This window comes from Thamnophis sirtalis, unplaced genomic scaffold (assembly GCF_051295495.1).
Source record: "Thamnophis sirtalis isolate CommonGarterSnake01/CBP01778 unplaced genomic scaffold, rThaSir2_p1.2 scaffold_9, whole genome shotgun sequence".
NCBI lineage: Eukaryota > Metazoa > Chordata > Lepidosauria > Squamata > Natricidae > Thamnophis > Thamnophis sirtalis.
This window is the reverse complement of record NW_028261389.1, coordinates 43,594,799-43,614,304: the sequence shown is the minus strand read 5'-3', so window position 1 is coordinate 43,614,304 and position 19,506 is coordinate 43,594,799. Positions and strand designations below refer to the sequence as shown.

At 36.6% G+C, this 19,506-nt stretch overlaps 1 protein-coding gene across 1 annotated transcript in view; it reads left to right on the top strand.

Moving 5' to 3' along the window:
• The window catches only part of ZDHHC17 (zDHHC palmitoyltransferase 17), a 65,351-nt gene that overhangs the window by 42,821 nt on the left and 3,024 nt on the right, over positions 1-19,506 (top strand). The window contains exons 10-16 of the mRNA XM_087723417.1: positions 800-902; positions 1,726-1,848; positions 3,006-3,068; positions 12,999-13,092; positions 15,150-15,233; positions 15,503-15,660; positions 18,095-18,189. Coding sequence (XP_087579543.1) covers positions 800-902; positions 1,726-1,848; positions 3,006-3,068; positions 12,999-13,092; positions 15,150-15,233; positions 15,503-15,660; positions 18,095-18,189 — 720 coding nt within the window. The remainder of the gene's footprint in view (positions 1-799; positions 903-1,725; positions 1,849-3,005; positions 3,069-12,998; positions 13,093-15,149; positions 15,234-15,502; positions 15,661-18,094; positions 18,190-19,506) is intronic.

Below are 19,506 nucleotides of genomic sequence, written 5' to 3'. Positions count from 1 at the left end.
AAGATTACACGGGAAAATCTTACACGGGAAAAGACCCGAATACAAGATCAGCATACCTACACCTGTGAAAATCTATGGAAACATACATACATACATACATACATACATACATACATACATACCTTCCTTCCTTCCTTCCTTCCTTCCTTCCTTCCTTCCTTCCTTCCTTCCTTCCTTCCTTCATTCATTCATTCATTCATTCCAGGGAAATGATCTTTATTTTAGTCTACATGACCTTTTAAACAGATTCAACTATTTTCCAGCAAGCAAGAATATGTAGCATGCGTCGTCTTCTTGTGCCATATTCGTCATCGTACATTGACAATCATGTTGGTGATCCTATTTTTATCAACAGCCGCATGAAAAAGTGCTGCTGAGTTTTGTCCAAACCAATCCCTTAGATTTTGAAGCCCTCATGTTCTTCTTCTGCCTGGACCTCATTTACCTTCAATTTTTCCCTAGAGGGTTAAGTGAAGTATGCCATATTTTTCTGGGTGTCGCATCACATGTCCAAAATATTCTAACTTTTGCTTTTTTATGGTTTTGATAATTTCCCTTGGCTTTGCCAGGCAGCTTATCACCACCTTATTTCTGGTTTGGTCAACCCAGCTTATAAGTAACAGTTGTCTGTAATTCCACATTTCAAATGCTTCTAGTCTCTTCAAGTAGCTTTCTGTCAGAGACCAACTTTCTACTCTGTAGAGCAGGATAGAAAAGATATAACATCTGACAAGCCTAATTTTCAATCTTAATGTAGCATGTATACTAATCAATTATGTGATATTTCTCTATCCTACAGATCATTCTTTGATCACTCCATGCATAGTGCTCTGCCTCTTGGAATCTACCTAGCAACAAAATTTTGGATGTATGTGACGTGGTTTTTCTGGTTTTGGAATGATATCCTTTCTCTTGATCTCAGCAATTATGCCAGAAAGACTGTTTTAGTGTGTAGAAGGAAATAGTGCAGATTTTCCTTGATAATACACAACAGAAGTAAGAATGGTTATAAAAACCTATAAGATCATTGGTTTAAATTATTCCAGGCACAACACTAAGTGACATTTCCCTGGCAAAATGAAATTTGTCCAAAGTGATTTATGAAATTCTTGGACCTCTCCTTTTAGTATCTACCTTTTCCTAGATTCCATAGGTTTTCTCCCCTTTTCACTGATTATCACATTTGGTAGAGATTTTTAGGGTAAACTTGAGTAAGAGCTGAAAACAGTAGAGCATTGGCAACCCAATTTTATATGGGATTTTTTTCCAGTTTCCCATCTTCCCTTCTTAGGGAAAGTGATAAAAAGGTGGTTGCTTGGCAAGTTCAGAGGGTCCAGATTATCTAGATCAGGAGTCCACGATGCTCGGGTCATGGACTTGTACTGGTGCACAGCCTGTTGGGAACTGGACTGTGCAAGTGGCAAGCAAGTGTGTGAAGCTTCATTTCACATGTATGGGAGGTAGGTTATGCACACAAACATCTCCCCTGCCACTGCTGCTGCTGCTCCATGGAGCCAGAAAGGTTGAGGAGCACTGATCTAGACCTCTTCCAGTTAGGATTCAGGCCTGGTTATGAGACAGTTTCCTGTATCAGGAACACTCTTTGGTATCTACAGTACTGGTAAATTAAATTAATTTAAAAACTTTGCTTGGACACTGCGATATTTTAAAAATAAAACTTACATTAATTTGAACATATATTTACATTCCTTAATAATTGTACATCTCAGTTTTCTTTTTATCCACCTTCCATTTCTTGCTAATAGTGTTGCACTTTTCTATAATTTTGGAAAGTCCTGGAAATCAGATCCAGGAATAATTAAAGCCACAGAAGAACAAAAGAAAAAGGTAACAAGATTTATATTTGTTAATAAATAGTGAAATGTGGTTTCTTGATTTTATAGTTCCTTTCTTGATTGAAGGTTCTTTCTTGATTGAATATAGTATAATTTCAGCCTTATAGCACAATTTTGATGTCTTCTCAGTTTCCTCCCATCCCTTGTTTTGGAGATTATGAGCCGAATTCTTTAACCTTTATCTTTTTGTCTCTAAATGCATTCGTCAGAGAAGCTTTGGTACTTGGTTATTGTCTCTTACCACATTATAAAAGTCCTTTTATATATAAAGTTAAACAACAGCAATATTTTTGTGCTAATATTATGAAGAATTATTAGCAAAGGACACTGAATCAACTATAATGTTGGCAGAATTGTTATTTAGGGGTTAAGTTTCTGGTATTAAATGTATTTTACCTGAATATCTATTCACTTTCTTGAATATTTTTATAATGCATTGCCATGATTAATAGCAGTGATTGTAGGTTCCCTGTAGGTGATATGTGTTTATTTTTGCTCCTGTCTAGTTAGTCACCTTTTATTTCCTTGTTCTTGTATTTGTTACATTATTCTATTCTTTTTAATGTTGGTTATATGTGAAGTTTTCAGAGTTGTTGGGTAGAACACAGAGGTTTAATTATAATAATATTCAATATTAATATAAACGCTAACAGCAAGTAATTAAAAAATTGAAATGGTTAAATTTACAGTTTAAAGTCCATAGTGGCATCACCCAAAATGTTAAAATGAATGGTAAATAACTATTTTTTTAGTTTAAAACAACAGTAATGTTGCTCATAATTATGAGACCACCACTAAAAAATTGTGACTTTATGAACCTTAACAGTATTGTGTTAATTGAAATGTAAATGTTTAAAAGACTCATAGAATTGCAGACAGTCTTTCTAGTGACTGATACAAAACATATAGAACTGAATAATAACAATCCTTTCATTGGGCTCAATCTAGCAACAAACACAGCTGATTAGAATCAATGTTAACATGCTTTAATTGCTTGGTATCCAAGCAGCAGAAATTGCACAATTTGATTTACTTATTTGGTACTCAGATGGTCTATATGCTAATATGTCTATTTATAAAAAGGTACATAGTATGTAAAAAGTCAGATCTTAAAAAATTTAATATGTTTTTTGTTATATTTTTCTACAGACAATAGTGGAACTTGCAGAGACAGGAAGCTTGGATCTCAGTATATTCTGTAGTACCTGCTTGGTAATATACTTTTTCCCTAATACATATAGACACAACTTACTTGAATTTAAACAAAACATTTTAATGTTGAATGTTTTAAAAAATGTATACTTTAGGATTGCAAGAGGATATATTCACATAGTATATGTGATTCATGTAGAATTCAGACATATGGAAACCATAAAGAACGGTATCAATATTCTTGTTGATATGAGACTTAAAGTTGGATATCAAGATTCCTCACTGCAGTCTTCATACTGATGAAGCTGCAACATCTGAAAAATAGTTCGGGTGACTCTTGTTAGAAATTTGAATTTAAATATATGTAACATTTTGTAATGAACCATATTAAATTAGCTAGATAAATTCTGGCAGATGGCTCTACCAGAAGTTCAAAATTTTCCAGACAAAAAAAACTCTATAGAGAAATCCATATGAAACTACAGGATTAGGGTTAGATTTATTTATTTAGCTTTGAATACTTTTCTTAGTCACTAGGATTGCAACTAGGACGAAAAAATTATATAAGCAACATTTTAAAAAGGGATTGATTTTTTACCTTTTCTAGATTGTCAGGCTAGAATGGGCAGAATCATGCTTGGTAAAGTGATCTCAGAAATTTCGGTGCCATTCCATATAGGGTTTTATAGATTCTAACTAGCACTTCAAATAAAATTTTGCACTGGCTTGTGTAACCAGTGGAACAGCCTAAGGATACATATAATTCTCACATAGCAAGTTTCCACAGCTGATAATCTGCTTTTTCAGCACCAGTTCAGAACTAGCACCATTGAATGCCTTGCAGTAATGCATTCAAGCAATAATCTGGGACTGAGACACCATTGCAAGAGCATCCCATTCATGGTTGGTCCCTCGGGCCATAGCTTCCATTTTTACAAGAGCCATAAGTCAGAAGAATTCTGATCACAAAGCAGCTCTTTCATGGAAACTGTCCCATCGGGAGCAAACGCATGGCTATTATTGTTGGATGTTTGATAGCACTCAGTCATGGTTCCCATTTTAACAACAGATGGGGGCTGTGGCCATGAGGATCTTTGCACCATTTCATTTCATGCTCGATTTGTGGCTTTTCCTGGATCTGGAGGATTTCTCAATCATTCATGCCCTTGCCACCAATTTATTGCACGTGCAATGTGTTGTACATAGGGCTGCCTGCTATATGATCTAACATGCAGCAGGTGATAAATGCATCAAGATTTCCCCATGCATTAATACTACAATTAGAGCTACACTGGCTGCCAGCTAGCTTCTGGATACATTTCAAGTGCTCTTTGCCACTAGGTTAGGTTAGGTTAAGTTTATTTATAGGCCGCCCTTTTCCCTGAGGGGACTCAGGGCGGCTTACAACTTATATAGGAAGGGGAAACATACAAAGACATATAGGACAATACATAATTAAAAGAGTAAAGCAACATTCATTCAGCATTCGGGCGGGGATGGAATATAATCTTTAACCCCAGGCCTGACGGGATAGCCAGGTCTTGAGGGCTGTGCGGAAGGTCTGGAGGGTGGTGAGGGTACGAATCTCCACGGGGAGATCGTTCCAGAGGGTCGGAGCTGCTACTGAAAAGGCTCTCCTCCGCGTAGTTGCCAGTCGACACTGCCTGGCACAGAACCTTGGTATCACTGAAACTGCCTTCTCCAAGTTGAATTGAATTGCCCAATAAGATTTAGGAGAGAAGACTTGTTGAGGATTCTATCACTGAGAGATGCCATTCTAGGGATTCCCGATTCAAGTCTTCTTATTGATAGCTCCTATCATTTGAAATAGCTCGTCCTCAGATATCTGAATCATCTTTTTGTTGGAAAGCAAAAGCAAAAACAAAACATGGCTCTTACGAAATGCATACTCTGAATGGTGACATGTTGAACTCAATGGTTATAATTGTATTTTTGTTTTTAATCTTATGTTATTGCTGCAAATCACTCAGTGTCCCTTGAAATGGAATAGCATATAAGTTGTAATAAATATTCAATTCAATTCAGTTACTGTTATAGACTTTCCTAAGTTACTTTTGTGGATACTTTAACATTTTTAGTCCATTTGTTAAATTATTGGCCTCATTCTACTTCCATATTGTCAATTGTCATGTAAATGACAATTTATGATTGTCAATCATAAATCATACCTTTATGATTACGTATAACATATTTCATATTGGGTCTCAGATAGTGGTTAGACTGCATCATACATTTTCTGTCTTAAGCCTGCTTCTTTCATTTTCCCTTTAGATCGAGGGAACTTTCAGACTATTACAAGGGTTCGTTGATATGTAGATGTTCTCTTTCTGCAGCTTATTTTCTCTCCTAATGTTCAGTATGCATAGTCTAAATGTGAACTATTAACCATGAACTATGAATATATTTCTATCAGCAATTACAGATGAAGTTTACAGCTTTATTATAGTTCAGTAAATCATATGCACTATGCTTTTTGTGTGGAGTTTAGTTATGCAGCATATGAGTTTAAATTTAATCTGAACCATGAACTAAAGCAGAAAAAGCACAATCATGATGTATCAGATTTGGATGCATTGTGAGTGATTGAGTATATAGGATTATTGCAGAAACTCCTACAATTTCTGCAAAATATGCTTCTATTTTTGAACTAAAAAATAAGTATGGCACTGCAGGTGGCAGAATGTTAATCTTGATAGTTTTGAGACATTTTATATAATTTTTAGTTTAAGAAATAAAGGCTTAATTTTGTACTTCCTACACTAATACTTTACTTCATTCGTATATATGATAAATTTGTTTTGATGAAATATGCTCGTGTGTAATATTGAAAATATCTCATTGAATTTTTTCCCTTTGTAGCTTAACATTTATTATTTATGGGTAATTAGTTGATCTTTAGGTAACAATACAGTTTCTTAAGATTTCATTATTAATTAGTAAAATAAATTATTATTAAAGTCTTGTCTTTTTTCCACAAGCCTGTCACAATATCGGGCTTCTGTTTTTTACAGCTTAAAGAAAGAACTAGTGAAGAGGGATAGAAGTCCAGTTTATGTTTGTCTATTTCTTATCCAGATATCAGTTTCAAATTATCTTTATTCTTTTAAACCACTGAATTTATATAAAAAGAAACTCTGATTTAAATTAATATTCTCATTCTCTTTATCTCTCTCTCTCATTCATAGCTACATAGTGAAATAGGCTTAAAATCTAAAGATCGAATCTACAATTCTTTTTTTTTAAATATATTTTTATTATTTTTACATTTAAAACAATGCAGTACCACAAAGTCAAAGTGACCATACATTCACATTGTATACAGCTAGTCTCAACCATTAACAATTAGCCTACTTAATACATTGTCTATCCTTCTGTCCAATCACAATATATACAGTTTGTTCCAGTCTTGTCACCTTGTCTTATACCAATCATAAAATCTGTTCCAGAGTTCAAAATATTCTGATTCCCCTTTATTTTTAAGTTCAAGAGTGAGCCTATCTGCTTCCGCACAGGTCAACACTTTTCTGATTATATCTAGCTCTGATGGTGTATTTTATTTTTTCCAATATTGTGCATAAGTTATGCGTGCCACAGTTAGTAAATGTATAATTAGATAAAGTGTATCTTTCTTAAACCCCTCCGGTATTATACCTAGGAGAAAAATTTCTTGTTTAAACAAGATTTGGTCTTCCACCATTTGTTCTAACCATGATTGAATCATTTTCCAATTTTTTTTTGCCTCATTGTACGTCCACTACATATGATAAAAAGTGCCTGGTGTTTTTTTACACTTCCAACAATTTGGAGCCAGATTTTTAAACATTTTGGAGAGCCGTGCTGGGGGGAGATGCCATCTGTAGAACATCTTATAAAGATTTTCTTTATACGCCGTAGCCATTGTTAGTTTCTGATTAAGTTTCCAAAGTTTTTTCCACTTAGCCAATTCCACATTATAACCAAAATTTTTCACCCAGGCGACCATAGTTTCTTTGACATGTTCCTCCTCTAGCTTATATTCCAACAAAAATCTATACAACACTTTGATCAGCCTGTTTTCTGTCTGTATCAAAAGTTTATCTAATATTGTGTAATCTTTGGCAATACCTTCCTTCTTTCTATCTTGTGCAAATCTTGATTGTATCTGTAAGTAGGACCACCATTCTACTTGTACCCCTTGTGATGCCAATTCTAATCTAGTTTTGATTTCCCCCTGTCTGTTCAATAACTCTTTATATGTAACTATATTTTCCATATTAATTAAATTTGAATGTATGTATGCTTCCATCATACATAACCAAATGGGTGTTTTGGTATAGTGGTCGTGTTTAATTTTGTTCCATATTAATAACAAGGACTGTCTGATGTAGTGTCTATTGAAATATTTATGTGCAGATCCTTTTTCATACAAAGGAAGGCATGCCATCCTACTTGGAGGTCATGTTCTTCCAATTTCAGTAATCTTTTATTTCTCAACATTATCCATTCTTTTAACCATGTTAGAATGGCCGCAGTATAATAAAGTTCCCAATCTGGTACACCAAATCCTCCTTTTTCTTTAGTATCTTGCATAGCCTTGAGTTTTATTCTTGGTTTTCTTCCCTGCCAAATAAATTTTGAAACTAGTTGATTCAGATCTTTAAGAAAACCTTTTTTCTAATTTAATGGGAATATTCTGAAATAGGAAAAGAAATTTTGGTAATGCATTCATTTTTATGACTGCGATCCTATCCATCAGGGACAATTGTAGGTTTTTCCACCTTTCTAAGTCTTTCTTAGTTTTATTGATCAAATTAGTATAGTTATCTTCTTTGATGGACACACACCTCGCAGATAAATGTATACCTAGATATTTGACTTTTTTGACAGTTTGGATACCAAATTTCTTCGTTAACTCCTCTTTCGATTTTAATGTCATATTTTTAACCAGCATTTTAGTCTTCGTCATATTAATCTGTAAACCCACTACTTTCCCATACTCTGTCAATTCCTCAATAAGTTTCATACCAGACTTTATAGGATCCTCTAACACAAACACTGCAAAAGCCTATAACTTAAATTGTTCCTTTTTAATTTCTAGTCCCTTTATCTGTTCCTCTTTATGTACATTCCTGGCTAAAACTTCTAAGGTTAATATAAACAGCAGCTGGGATAGGGGATAACCTTGTTTTTTACCTTTCTGGATTGCTATGCTTTGCGTTAATTCACCATTAATTATTACTTTGGCTTTTTGATTTGTACATATTGCTCTAATCGTGTTTATAAATTTATCCCCAAATTCCATGTGTTCCAATTGTTGATGCAAAAATTCCTAGTTCACATTATCAAATGCCTTTTGGGCATTGAGAAAAAATAATGCAACCTGTTTTTCATTATGTACTTCATAATATTTGAGAATGTTCAGCATAATTCTCATATTGTTTTTAATTTGTCTTCTGGGGAGGAATCCATTTTGATCTGTGTGGATGAATGATGTAAGGAATTTTTTCAACCGTTCTGTTATTAGAGCAAAAATTGTAGTCTGCATTTAGCAGTGAGATTGGTCTCTAATTTTGTATAAACATCTGGTCTGTGTCCACCTTAGGTAATAATACAATATTAGCCTCTGTCCATCATAACAATATCTTCGCCTCTTTCAATACAGCATTATAAACTTCCAACAGCGTTGGAACAAGCATATCCTGGAATTCTTTATATATTTCCACTGGCAGTCCATCCTGCCCTGCAGCTTTATTATTCTTTTGTCTTTGTATGGCCTCAATTATCTCTGATGTCTTAGTTTCTTCATTAAGCATATCTTTTATTTCCTCTGGTATTTTTGGCAGTTCTGACTTTTCCAGATATTATAGTATTCCTTCCTTTGTATAGTCTCGGTTTTCTCTATATAAGTGTTCATAGAACTCTTGGGTAATCCTTTTCTTTTCCTCTAGTTGATAGCAGATCTCGCCTTTTTCATCTTGTAATTTATTGATCTAATATTCTTGCTTCTGCTTCCTCAGCCTATAGGATAGCCACCACCCCGGTTTATTTGAATTCTCAAAGAAATTTTGTTTTGCTTTTTTTATAGACTGTGCCAATTTTGCTTTTTCAAATATAGCCAATTCATGTTTAATCAATTCCATACTTCCTTTTATACTTCTATTTTGTTGTTTCTTTTGAAGTTCACTCTCTAAATTTCTATACCTTTCTTTCAACTCTCTTATTTTTTTATTCTCAATTTTTTTCTTCCTAGCTGTAGCCGATATTGTGACCCCTCTTATAAATGCCTTAGTTGTATCCCATAGGTTTTGTGTCTCCTGGCCAGTTTTCTTTGAAGAAAAATCTTAATTCCTGATTAAACTCTTTTAATATATTCCTGATCCTTTAGGATTGTTCTATTGAATAACCAACAATAATTGCCCTTTTGTTTTTTCCATATAATCCTCATGGGATTTTGGTCAGCCCATAAATTGGGTTCTATGTCTATCTCCTTCACTTCCGAACTTAACTCCATCGACATCCAGACCATATCTATCCTTGACCAGGATTCGTGTCTATTCGAGTAGAAGGTATATTGCTTTCCCTCTGGACATCTTTTTGCCATACATCATAGATATTTAATTCTTCAGCCATTTGGAAGAATGACCTGGGCAAAATGCTTCTAGCTCCTTTTCTCTTCTTTCCACTTTTATAGTCCCATTTCTGGTCAACTACAGCATTGAAATCACCCATTAAACAGACATTTCCATTTCCCATCTCTCGAATAATGCTATGTAGTCTATAATAAAAAATTTTCTGACCTTCATTAAGGTGCATCTATTATAACCAGTGACACCTTTTTTTGGTCTAACATTATTTCTACAATTAATATTCTTCCTTTCTCATCATGATAAATTAGTTTAGTCTGGATCGTATCTTTAACTCTTTTCTTTTGATCTTTTGATCTAATGCCGTGTAAAGTTTATCCAATCTAGGATATTCCAAGATCTGGACCTGTCGTTTAGTTATATGGACCTCTTGCATTGCAATTATATCGTAATTCAAATGTTTTAGTTTATTAAAGGTTGTTTTCCTTTTCTGGGGTAAGTTTAGACCATTGATATTCAATGATAGAATCTTGATTTCTCCCGACATGATTTTATGTGTATTTAGGTCGTGTGCTTCTTGTTGCCCTTATCTCTCTCACTTCTTTTGGTTCTTCCCCTTTTTTCTCTAAAACAACTTCTTTCTCCTTTCTTGTCTCCACTAGTTCCTTTTCTCTTCTTATCTGTGCCCTGAGTCCTTGCATCCTTGCACCCAACTGTTCTCCTTCATCTTCCTCATCCTCCTGCCCAACAAGATTATTGTAGAAATCTTCCGCTTGTTCCACCGTGTCTATTCTGAATCTTCTATCTCTCCAAGTTTCCAGTATGCCCTCCGGTATCAGCCATCTGAAGTTAATTTCTTATTTATTCAGTACAGATGTTAAAAATTGATAGGGCCTTCTTAGTTCTCTGATTCTCCTCGGTACCTGTTTTAGGACTGTTAGTTGTTGTTGATTGTGTATTATCGGATCGTCTCTTGTTCTATTCAGCACCTCGTCGCGTATTGATTTTTTTAACAAATTTTACATGGACTTCCCTCGGGAGATTGTTCTTTTTTGCGTAGTTTGTCTGGATTCTATATATCTCATTGAGCTCACTTGCCATCTCATCATTTCCTATTCCCAAAGCCTTTGCCATAAGGTCTGCCATCATGTCTGGTAAATCCTCACCTTTTTCTTCCTTTACATTGTGAAACTGTAGAAATTGGGCCGCTTTCTCCGATTCTAATGTGAGGACCGTTAACTCAAATTGTTTGTTTGCCTGGATCAGCCTAGAACTCAGCTCCTCCATTTTTTCCCCTCATTCTCCAACCTTCCTTCTATTACATTTATTCTTTGTTCGTGTTTATTGATCTGTTCCTGGAACTTCTCAAATTTATCATCCATCTTCTGCATCCTCTCCTTTAGTTGGAATTGGAATTGGAATTTATTCAATTTGTAAGCGCCCTATTCTCCAAAGGGATACAGGGCGGCTGAACAAAAGCCAAGGGAAGGGGAACAAATACAGAAAAAGTAAGACAAAAACAGGACAACGATACAAACGATTTAAAAAACACAGCAAGCAGAACAAATTCGAGTAGGGGGGGAACTCAACCCCAGGCTTGCTGGGACAGCCAGGTCTTAAAGGCTGTCCGGAAGGCCTGAAGGGTGGCGAGGGTCCGAATCTCCACGGGGAGCTCGTTCCAAAGGGCCGGAGCAGCCACAGAGAAGGCCCTCCTCCGGGTGGTCGACAGCCAGCACTGGCCGACAGATGGAATTTGGAGGAGACCTAATCTGTGGGATCTGATAGTCTATGGGAGGTAATTGGCAGGAGGCGGTCTCTCAAGTATCCAGGTCCAATACCATGTAGGGCTTTATAAGTGACGACTAGCACCTTGAAGCGTATCCGGAGACCAATAGGTAGCCAGTGCAGCTCGCGAAGGATAGGTGTAACGTGGGTGTACTGAGGCGCACCCACAATCGCTCACGCAGCTGCATTCTGGACCAGCTGAAGTCTCCGAACACTCTTCAAGGGCTGCCCCATGTAGAGCGCATTGCAGTAGTCCAGTCTTGAGGTCACAAGGGCATGAGTGACTGTTGTAAGATCCTCCCGGTTCAGGTAGGGACGCAATTGGTGCACCAGGTGAACCTGAGCAAATGCCCCCCTGGTCACAGCTGACAAATGGTGATCTAAGGTCAGCTGTGGGTCCAGGAGGACTCCCAAATTGCGAACCCTGTCTGAGGGGCATATAATTTCACCCCCCAGCCTTAGAGATGGAATACCTAGCCAATTTGTGGGAGGAAAAAGCACAAGCCACTCGGTCTTGTCAGGATTGAGAGCCAGCCTGTTCACCCCCATCCAGACACGTCCTCCAGGCACTGACACATCACGTCAACCGCTTCACTGAGCTGGCACAGGGCAGACAGATACAATTGAGTATCGCTCGCATACTGGTGGTACTTTATCCCGTGCTGTGGAATGATCTCCCAGCGGCTTCATGTAAATGTTAAACAGGAGGGGAGACAGGACCAACCCCTACGGCACCCCATAATTAAGGGGCCTAGGGGTTGACCTCTGTCCTCCAACCAACACCGACTGCAACCTGTCCGAGAGGTAGGAGGAGAACCACCGAAAAACGGTGCCTCCCACCCCCACCTCTCGAAACCGCCGCAGCAGGATACCATGATCGATGGTATCGAAGGCCGCTGAGAGGTCCAGGAGCACCAGAACGGAGGTCCGGCCCCCGTCTCTGGCTCTCCAGAGATCATCGGCCAGTGCGACCAAAGCAGTTTCCGTGCTGTAGCCAGGCCTGAAACCAGATTGGAAGGCATCTAGATAATCTGTTTCTTCCAAGGACCGCCAGAGCTGAGAGGCCACCACTTTCTCAACAACCTTCCCAACAAAGGGGAGGTTGGAGACTGGAGTTGATACTGGAGTTGATACTGGAGTTCTCCAGTATCATTTCTTATTTCTCTAATATCCTTTTTTAGTTCTTCGTGATTTTTAGCCATTATCTCTTGCATAGTCTGTAATATCATCTGAAGCTCCTTAATTGAATTGGATCTTTCTCTCTGGAGCATATCCTCTGAAGATCTTTGATTCAAAGGGCTGGCAGCCGCTAGAGACAGCTGGGATGCCCGCTTCCTCCCCATGCCAATTTTCATTAGATTTGTAGCGCTTGTCATTTTTTGGAAGAATTGGATCCCTAATTTAGTTATTTTCCAGAACTCCCACTTTCTTCTCTCCCTTGTAACTTTCTCCAGTCCTTCCTTCTTCCTTCCTTCCTTCCTCTTCCTCTCCTCCCTTTCCCTCTCCTTTTCCCTCTTCCTCTACTCAATCTACAATTCTTGGTAACCCTGCATATTTAAAACTTCATATATATTTGTAAAGCTTTTCTTATATACTATGCATATTAAAATCTGTCAAACAGATACGGAAGCCAGTGAGGTCCAAACATTGTGGTGTATGCAATCGATGTATAGCCAAGTTTGATCATCACTGTCCATGGGTGGGTAACTGTGTAGGTAAGTATTGTTTAGAGATACTGACCAGTGTGTTTATTTTATCAAATATGCTTTTTATTTTAAACAAACATTATACTTCAGTTTTTATACACTTAGTAATGCATTTTTATTAAGTCCAGAATGTTACATTTCAACTCTAGGTCATACTAATCTGGCTGTACCAGGTATGATCGAATAATTTTCAAGACTGCTTTCTTTCAGCAGAAGCCAGGAGTCTAGGAGGACAACCAAGTCCCATACCTGCTCTTTTTGAGGGGAGGAGATAATACAACCCATAGTATAATTATTGGGCTTGCAGGGGATGTTGATGGATAAACAGCAAGTCCATCCTAGAAACATTCACCTCAAGAAGACTGTTGCACCTCCCTACAATAGCCTGATTTATGTTCTCCAGAACATTTTATCCCTGAAATGGAACATTTTGCATATATCTCCCATGTAGACTTTGTCAGACTTAATGTGAAGAAGTAATAAAATGGATGTGCAGCTATTTTGCACCTATTTCCATTATTGGAATAATATAGAAAAATATCTAAGAAAATATTTATGGGAATGATGTATCACAGACATTTATATACTATTCCAAAAATGTATTTTTTAGCTGTTGTAGAAAATAATTTATACATGTAAATCATTCCACTTTTTAAATTATTTCTGTTTATGAGAGTCTTGGAAAACAATTATATCATCTTCAGATTACCCAAAAAGTTTGCCAAGCATTTTTGTTCATAATACACTCATTTCCTTAAAAAAATAGTCATGTAATACATGACAGTTGGACAAGACTATGAATAATCCTCAATTTACTGCCATTTGTTTAGTGCCCATTCAAAGTTATAATGCACTGAAAAAAGGGATGTATGACAATTTTTCACACTAATGACAGTTGCAAAATCCCTGTGGTCACATGATCACTTGCAATCTTTTGATGAGTAAAGTTTTTGGGAAAGCCAGATTCACTTTACAACCATACTACTAACTTGACAGCTGCAGTGATTCACTTAACAACTATGTCAAAAAGGTCATAAAATGAGACAATTTTTACTTAACAGTCTTGCTTAGCAACAGAAATGTTGGGTTTAATTGTGATTGTAAGTCAAGGACTATTTGTACTTCAGAAATAGTTAGAGGCCACAATTCTTGCTGTTCTAAGTTCAGGGATGCTATAAAAGTAATACATAATTCTATAGTTTTTTCCTTTTCTAGAGAGCAGTTATGATGATGTGCTAGATTAATGTTGCAAAATATTAGAGGGGTAAATTTGAGCCATTAATAAATACAGCCATACCGTATTCTGAATATTAATGTAGATAGAAGCTGATTGTAAAATCTTAAAAGAGTCAATTTTGTAAACTTAGAAATAGTTAACCTGTTTTTATCTGATATGAAAATGAAGTATGAATTTGATGGAAACCTAAAGTGAAACATTTGAGAAAAACAACAAAATCCACTAATTATCTGCTAAATAGTTAGAGTAGAGTTAGATTTGGGGCAAGAAAAATATAATCTATAAACAGTATGTTTTCTAAAATACTGGTAATTTAAAATATAATCTTAGGAATCGGCATCTGTCTCTCACAGTTAGGAAGGATCCATCTGTTCAGTTTTCCAGGAGAAAATCCTGAGGCTATACAAGACTTGAGAAATATGCAGGGTTTGTAGTCTTTATCAGCAGCTGAAACATCTTGAATGAAGTTCCTGTGTAGGATTATTCTCATAGAGGTCAAAATGTAGAATACAACCCACAATTTTAAAGTTTGCATTCAAATAATTTCTAGTACTAATTTTTGTATTATGTTGTCATCTTAGGAAATAATTAAAAGCCATTGAACAAAACATCTGGCTTTATATTTCATGTTTATGCTCATTAGTATTTTTATTAATTTTAGTACATCCATCTTCATTGGTTCCTTGAGAGACTTGTGATTTATTTTCAAAGTGCACCTGATGAGGTGTACTTTCCAGTTGAAACACAATTAGGCCTGCATGTTATCTTCGTTGTACTGTTAATGTAGTGCAAAACAATGTTTTATTGCAATACTTTGTTTTTTCCTCAGGAGCAGGAAATCACCGTTATTTCATGGGATATTTATTCTTTTTACTCTTCATGATTTGCTGGATGATTTATGGCTGTATCTCTTGTAAGTTTCGTTTGTTTCACATATGTCTAATTGCCTAGCTTTTTCAGTGTATCTGATCTGTGCTCTGCATCAGTTTTGTAAGTTTTTATTCATATTGATTAATCTGTATTATCTGATTGTTTTTATCACTAAATACTTTCATTTTGAAACTTCATACTGTTTACTCTTGTAGCAAAAACAATCCATTTAAATGTGCTGTAAGGAAAATAGTATGAAGCTATTTTGTAAAATTCTGATATATATATTATATATATATATATTTATTTCAGACTGGGGAATCCACTGTCACACAAGTTATACAACAGATGGATTTTGGACGTACATTACACAAATTGCCACTTGTTCGCCTTGGATGTTCTGGATGTTTTTGAACAGTGTGTTTCACTTCATGTGGGTTGCTGTACTACTAATGTGTCAAATGTATCAGGTAAGAAAAAACAACTTACTAGATATATAGAGGAGTCTTCTGTGGAATATATGCACTGTATCTTACCATAGACAATAAGTTAATGCCTGAGGAAATGATAGGCAGACAGATAGACATTCTTTCCTATCTATTTTTCTGTTCAATATAAATTACCAAATTTTAAATGAGTTGATTTCACAAGTTTGGATGACACCAAATTTGACACTATTTCCATAGGATGTGGTTAGTTTGGTAGATCAAATGATGAGGGACTAATTATGATTTTCAATCTGTTCTCATGGACCTTTTATTATAAACTACCCTAAGTGGAAAAGACAAGTAAGAGGGTAAAGAAGACTTAAAGAAGTACATACTGGATGCAACTGTTCTATTTGTGAAAGATAGATGTGCCGCAGGGTTCGGTCCTGTCCCCCCTCCTGTTTAATATCTACATGAAGCCGCTGGGTGAGATCATTTGACGGCACGGGATAAAATACCATCAGTATGTGGACGATACGCAGCTGTATCTGTCCGCCCTGTGCCAGCTCAGTGAAGCGGTTGACGTGATGTGCCAGGGCCTCGAGGCTGTTAGGGACTGGATGGGGGTTAACAAGCTTGTACTCAATCCAGATAAGACCGAGTGGCTGGTATGTTTCCCTCCTACTAATTGGCCAAGTGTTCCATCTCTCAGGCTGGGGGGTCAAACAGTACGCCCCTCAGACAGGGTTCGCAATTTGGGAGTCCTCCTGGATCCACAGCTGACTTTTGAACACCACTTGTCGGCTGTGACCAGGGGGGCATTTGCCCAGGTTCGCCTGGTGCACCAGTTGCGTCCCTACCTGAACCGGGAGGCCCTCACAACAGTCACTCGCGCCCTTGTGACCTCTAGACTGGACTACTGCAACGTGCTCTACATGGGGCAGCCCTTGAAGAGCATTCAGCGACTCCAGCTTGTCCAGAATGCAGCCGCGCGAGCGATCGTGGGTGCTCCTCAGTTCACCCACGTAACACCTATCCTCCGCGAGCTGCACTGGCTGCCTATTGGTCTCCGGATACGCTTCAAGGCACTAGTCGTCACTTATAAAGCCCTTCATGGTATTGGACCTGGGTACTTGAGAGACCGCCTGCTGCCAATTAACTCCACTAGACCAATTAGATCCCACAGATTAGGCCTCCTCCGAATTCCATCCGCCGGCCAGTGTCGACTGGCGACTACCCGGAGGAGAGCCTTCTCTGTGGCTGCTCCGACCCTCTGGAACGAACTCCCCATGGAGATTCGAACCCTCACCACCCTCCAGGCCTTCCGCAAAGCCCTTAAAACTTGGCTGTTCCGACAGGCCTGGGGCTAAAGAACTGTTGCCCCCGTCTCGAATGGTATGACTGTTGTGTGTTTTAAACTATGCATTGTTTGGTGTCGTTTTAATTTTTGTTTGTATCCCCCTTCCCTGGTTTGAGTTGTGAGCCGCCCTGAGTCCCCTTCGGGGGAAAAGGGCGGCATATAAATAAAATAAACATTCAACAAACATTCAAACATAATGCCAGTAAAATTTTGCTCCCAAAATCTCTGAGAATATGAACTGAAACAAGGATCCTAAAACACAGGTGTGGAATCTGCTCTTGGAAGTATCCCTTTTAGTAAGAGTCATTAATTTGATCAAGCCTTGTCTGAGTAATATTTTAGTAGTTGATTTCTGAGTTTGGGGGGTTATTTGTGTGTGTGTGTGTGTGTGTGTGTGTGTGTGTGTGTGTGTGTGAATATTGCTGATCCTTGAAAGTTCAGCTGAATGTTTTTTTAAAAAAATCCTGGTGTTTTTGTTTGTACAATTTCATTTTAATTTATTCAGAAAATGTGCATTCCTTCTTGTTAATTGCCACTTAACATTTAGTAAAAAGCAAAATACAGCTAGATGAAGAGATTTTTTTTTAATGAAAAGGGAATAATTTAATGCTAAATAAATGTTATCACAACCCCACAGATATTAGGACTGGGCAATGTTTTGAGTTTCATTAAGAGTTCAATGATTTGGGAAATGTGTGTGTGTAGTAACTGCCTGTAAAAGACTGCCTGTTCCTGAAAGGAGACATGGTTGTTTTATGAGTCACTGGTACAGTGGATTGGGTTCACACTAGGTTTTGAAACTCCTTTGTCTAATCAAATGCAAAGTATTATACTGTATTATTAGTTATCTCTTTTACAAAGGAAAGTATTGACTCAGATGTTGGCTTGGTGTTGAACTTGGTTCAAAAATAGCTATTAGGGTACCTATAATATAGTGAAAATATATTTTATGTGTGAAGACATTCTTTTAATATATATAATTGGAAAAGATAGCACATTTTCATTATCATATGTAACTGTATCTTTAAATGAATATTGATTCTGGTTTTTGTTGTTTGATATTTCTATAATTTCAATGCTTCTAAATATTAATTGGCTATTTTTATTTTTTTCTAGATTTCTTGTTTAGGTATTACTACAAATGAAAGAATGAATGCTAGACGATATAAGCACTTTAAAATAACAACAACATCTATTGAAAGTCCATTTAAGTAAGTCTAAGCAACATGTGTTTAAATGCATGTTTATTTAAATGTTTATATGATACTCAAGATGAAACAGATTAGATATGACTGACAGTTAACTGGTCAGTTTATGTAGATTTTTAATTATATTTTTAACTTTTCAGTCAAATGTAATAAATCAATACTTCAGCAGGTTTATGTGATGATGGTATGGAATTTTACCATGGAAGAAAAAATAGCGGAGTAGTCAAAAAATAATTCATGGATTAAGTATCCATTTTTACTAGCTACTCTTCCATTCAAATTGACAAGCAACTTGTGATTGAATTTCAACTTGTTAAAAATAAATTTGCTCAAATTATAATCTTAATAATAACAAACTTTTGATCCAACTAGGGTTGTAATAGAACAGTCGGAATAATTCATTGAGAAGCTTCATTCACTATCACAGCAGGAATGTCTTCTGGATATGCCCTTTCTTGAAGCAGTCTAGCTGCTTTGTAGCATAGCGTACATACAGAGGAATGCTTCATTTGTGAATGAAAGAAAGCACCTCACTGGTGAGGTGCACTGGTCCAGCATATAACACTAAACTGCCTTTATATGGCACACAGCAGTTCTAAATTAGTTCTTTCTGACCCATGACAGTCCTGTTTTTTAAATATTCCCTTGAATTCCTCAAACTTTGTCTAGTTTCAGTTCACTGTATCTTGTCCTGAATGCTTTGAAATTCAAATTTTGCCTACAATAAGGTCAAAATAACAGTAACCTGATTCCATAAAAAATTAATAGTCTGATGGATGATCCCAAAAATATTACTTGTAAAATATATTAATTATCATCTATGAATCTACTCAACTTTTCAACTGTTCCTTTCCAATAAAATTCCAGAAAAGATTACATTACATTTGATATTTTTCCTTAATTCTCTTTTCATTCTCCCAGTCTTCATATAGCACTCCATTTTTACTACTACCGGCTATTCTGAGCTTCTTTCTCAGAGCTGCTGTCGTGTTTGTAATTTGGGTTCCATCACTAATGCTAAATGCTTTATTACTGCCTGGATATAGTATCAGTCCTTTTTGAAACCCAGAATAATGGATTAGTAGCATATTCCCATTATAAGGCTGAGAAAAGGCAGATGTATGTAAGACTCCAAATAAGTTGTTTGAATCTGGTATTCAATTAATAACTTATAAATGTAGCAGTTCAGCAATAATAAATATTGTCAGTACCAACCAGCACAATAATTACTGTGGAAATCATCCATGTTATAAGGGGTAACTTTGTATTTGTTAGTTGCAATATTAAGTACTAGACCTTTTTTGTTTTTTCTTCTCTTTT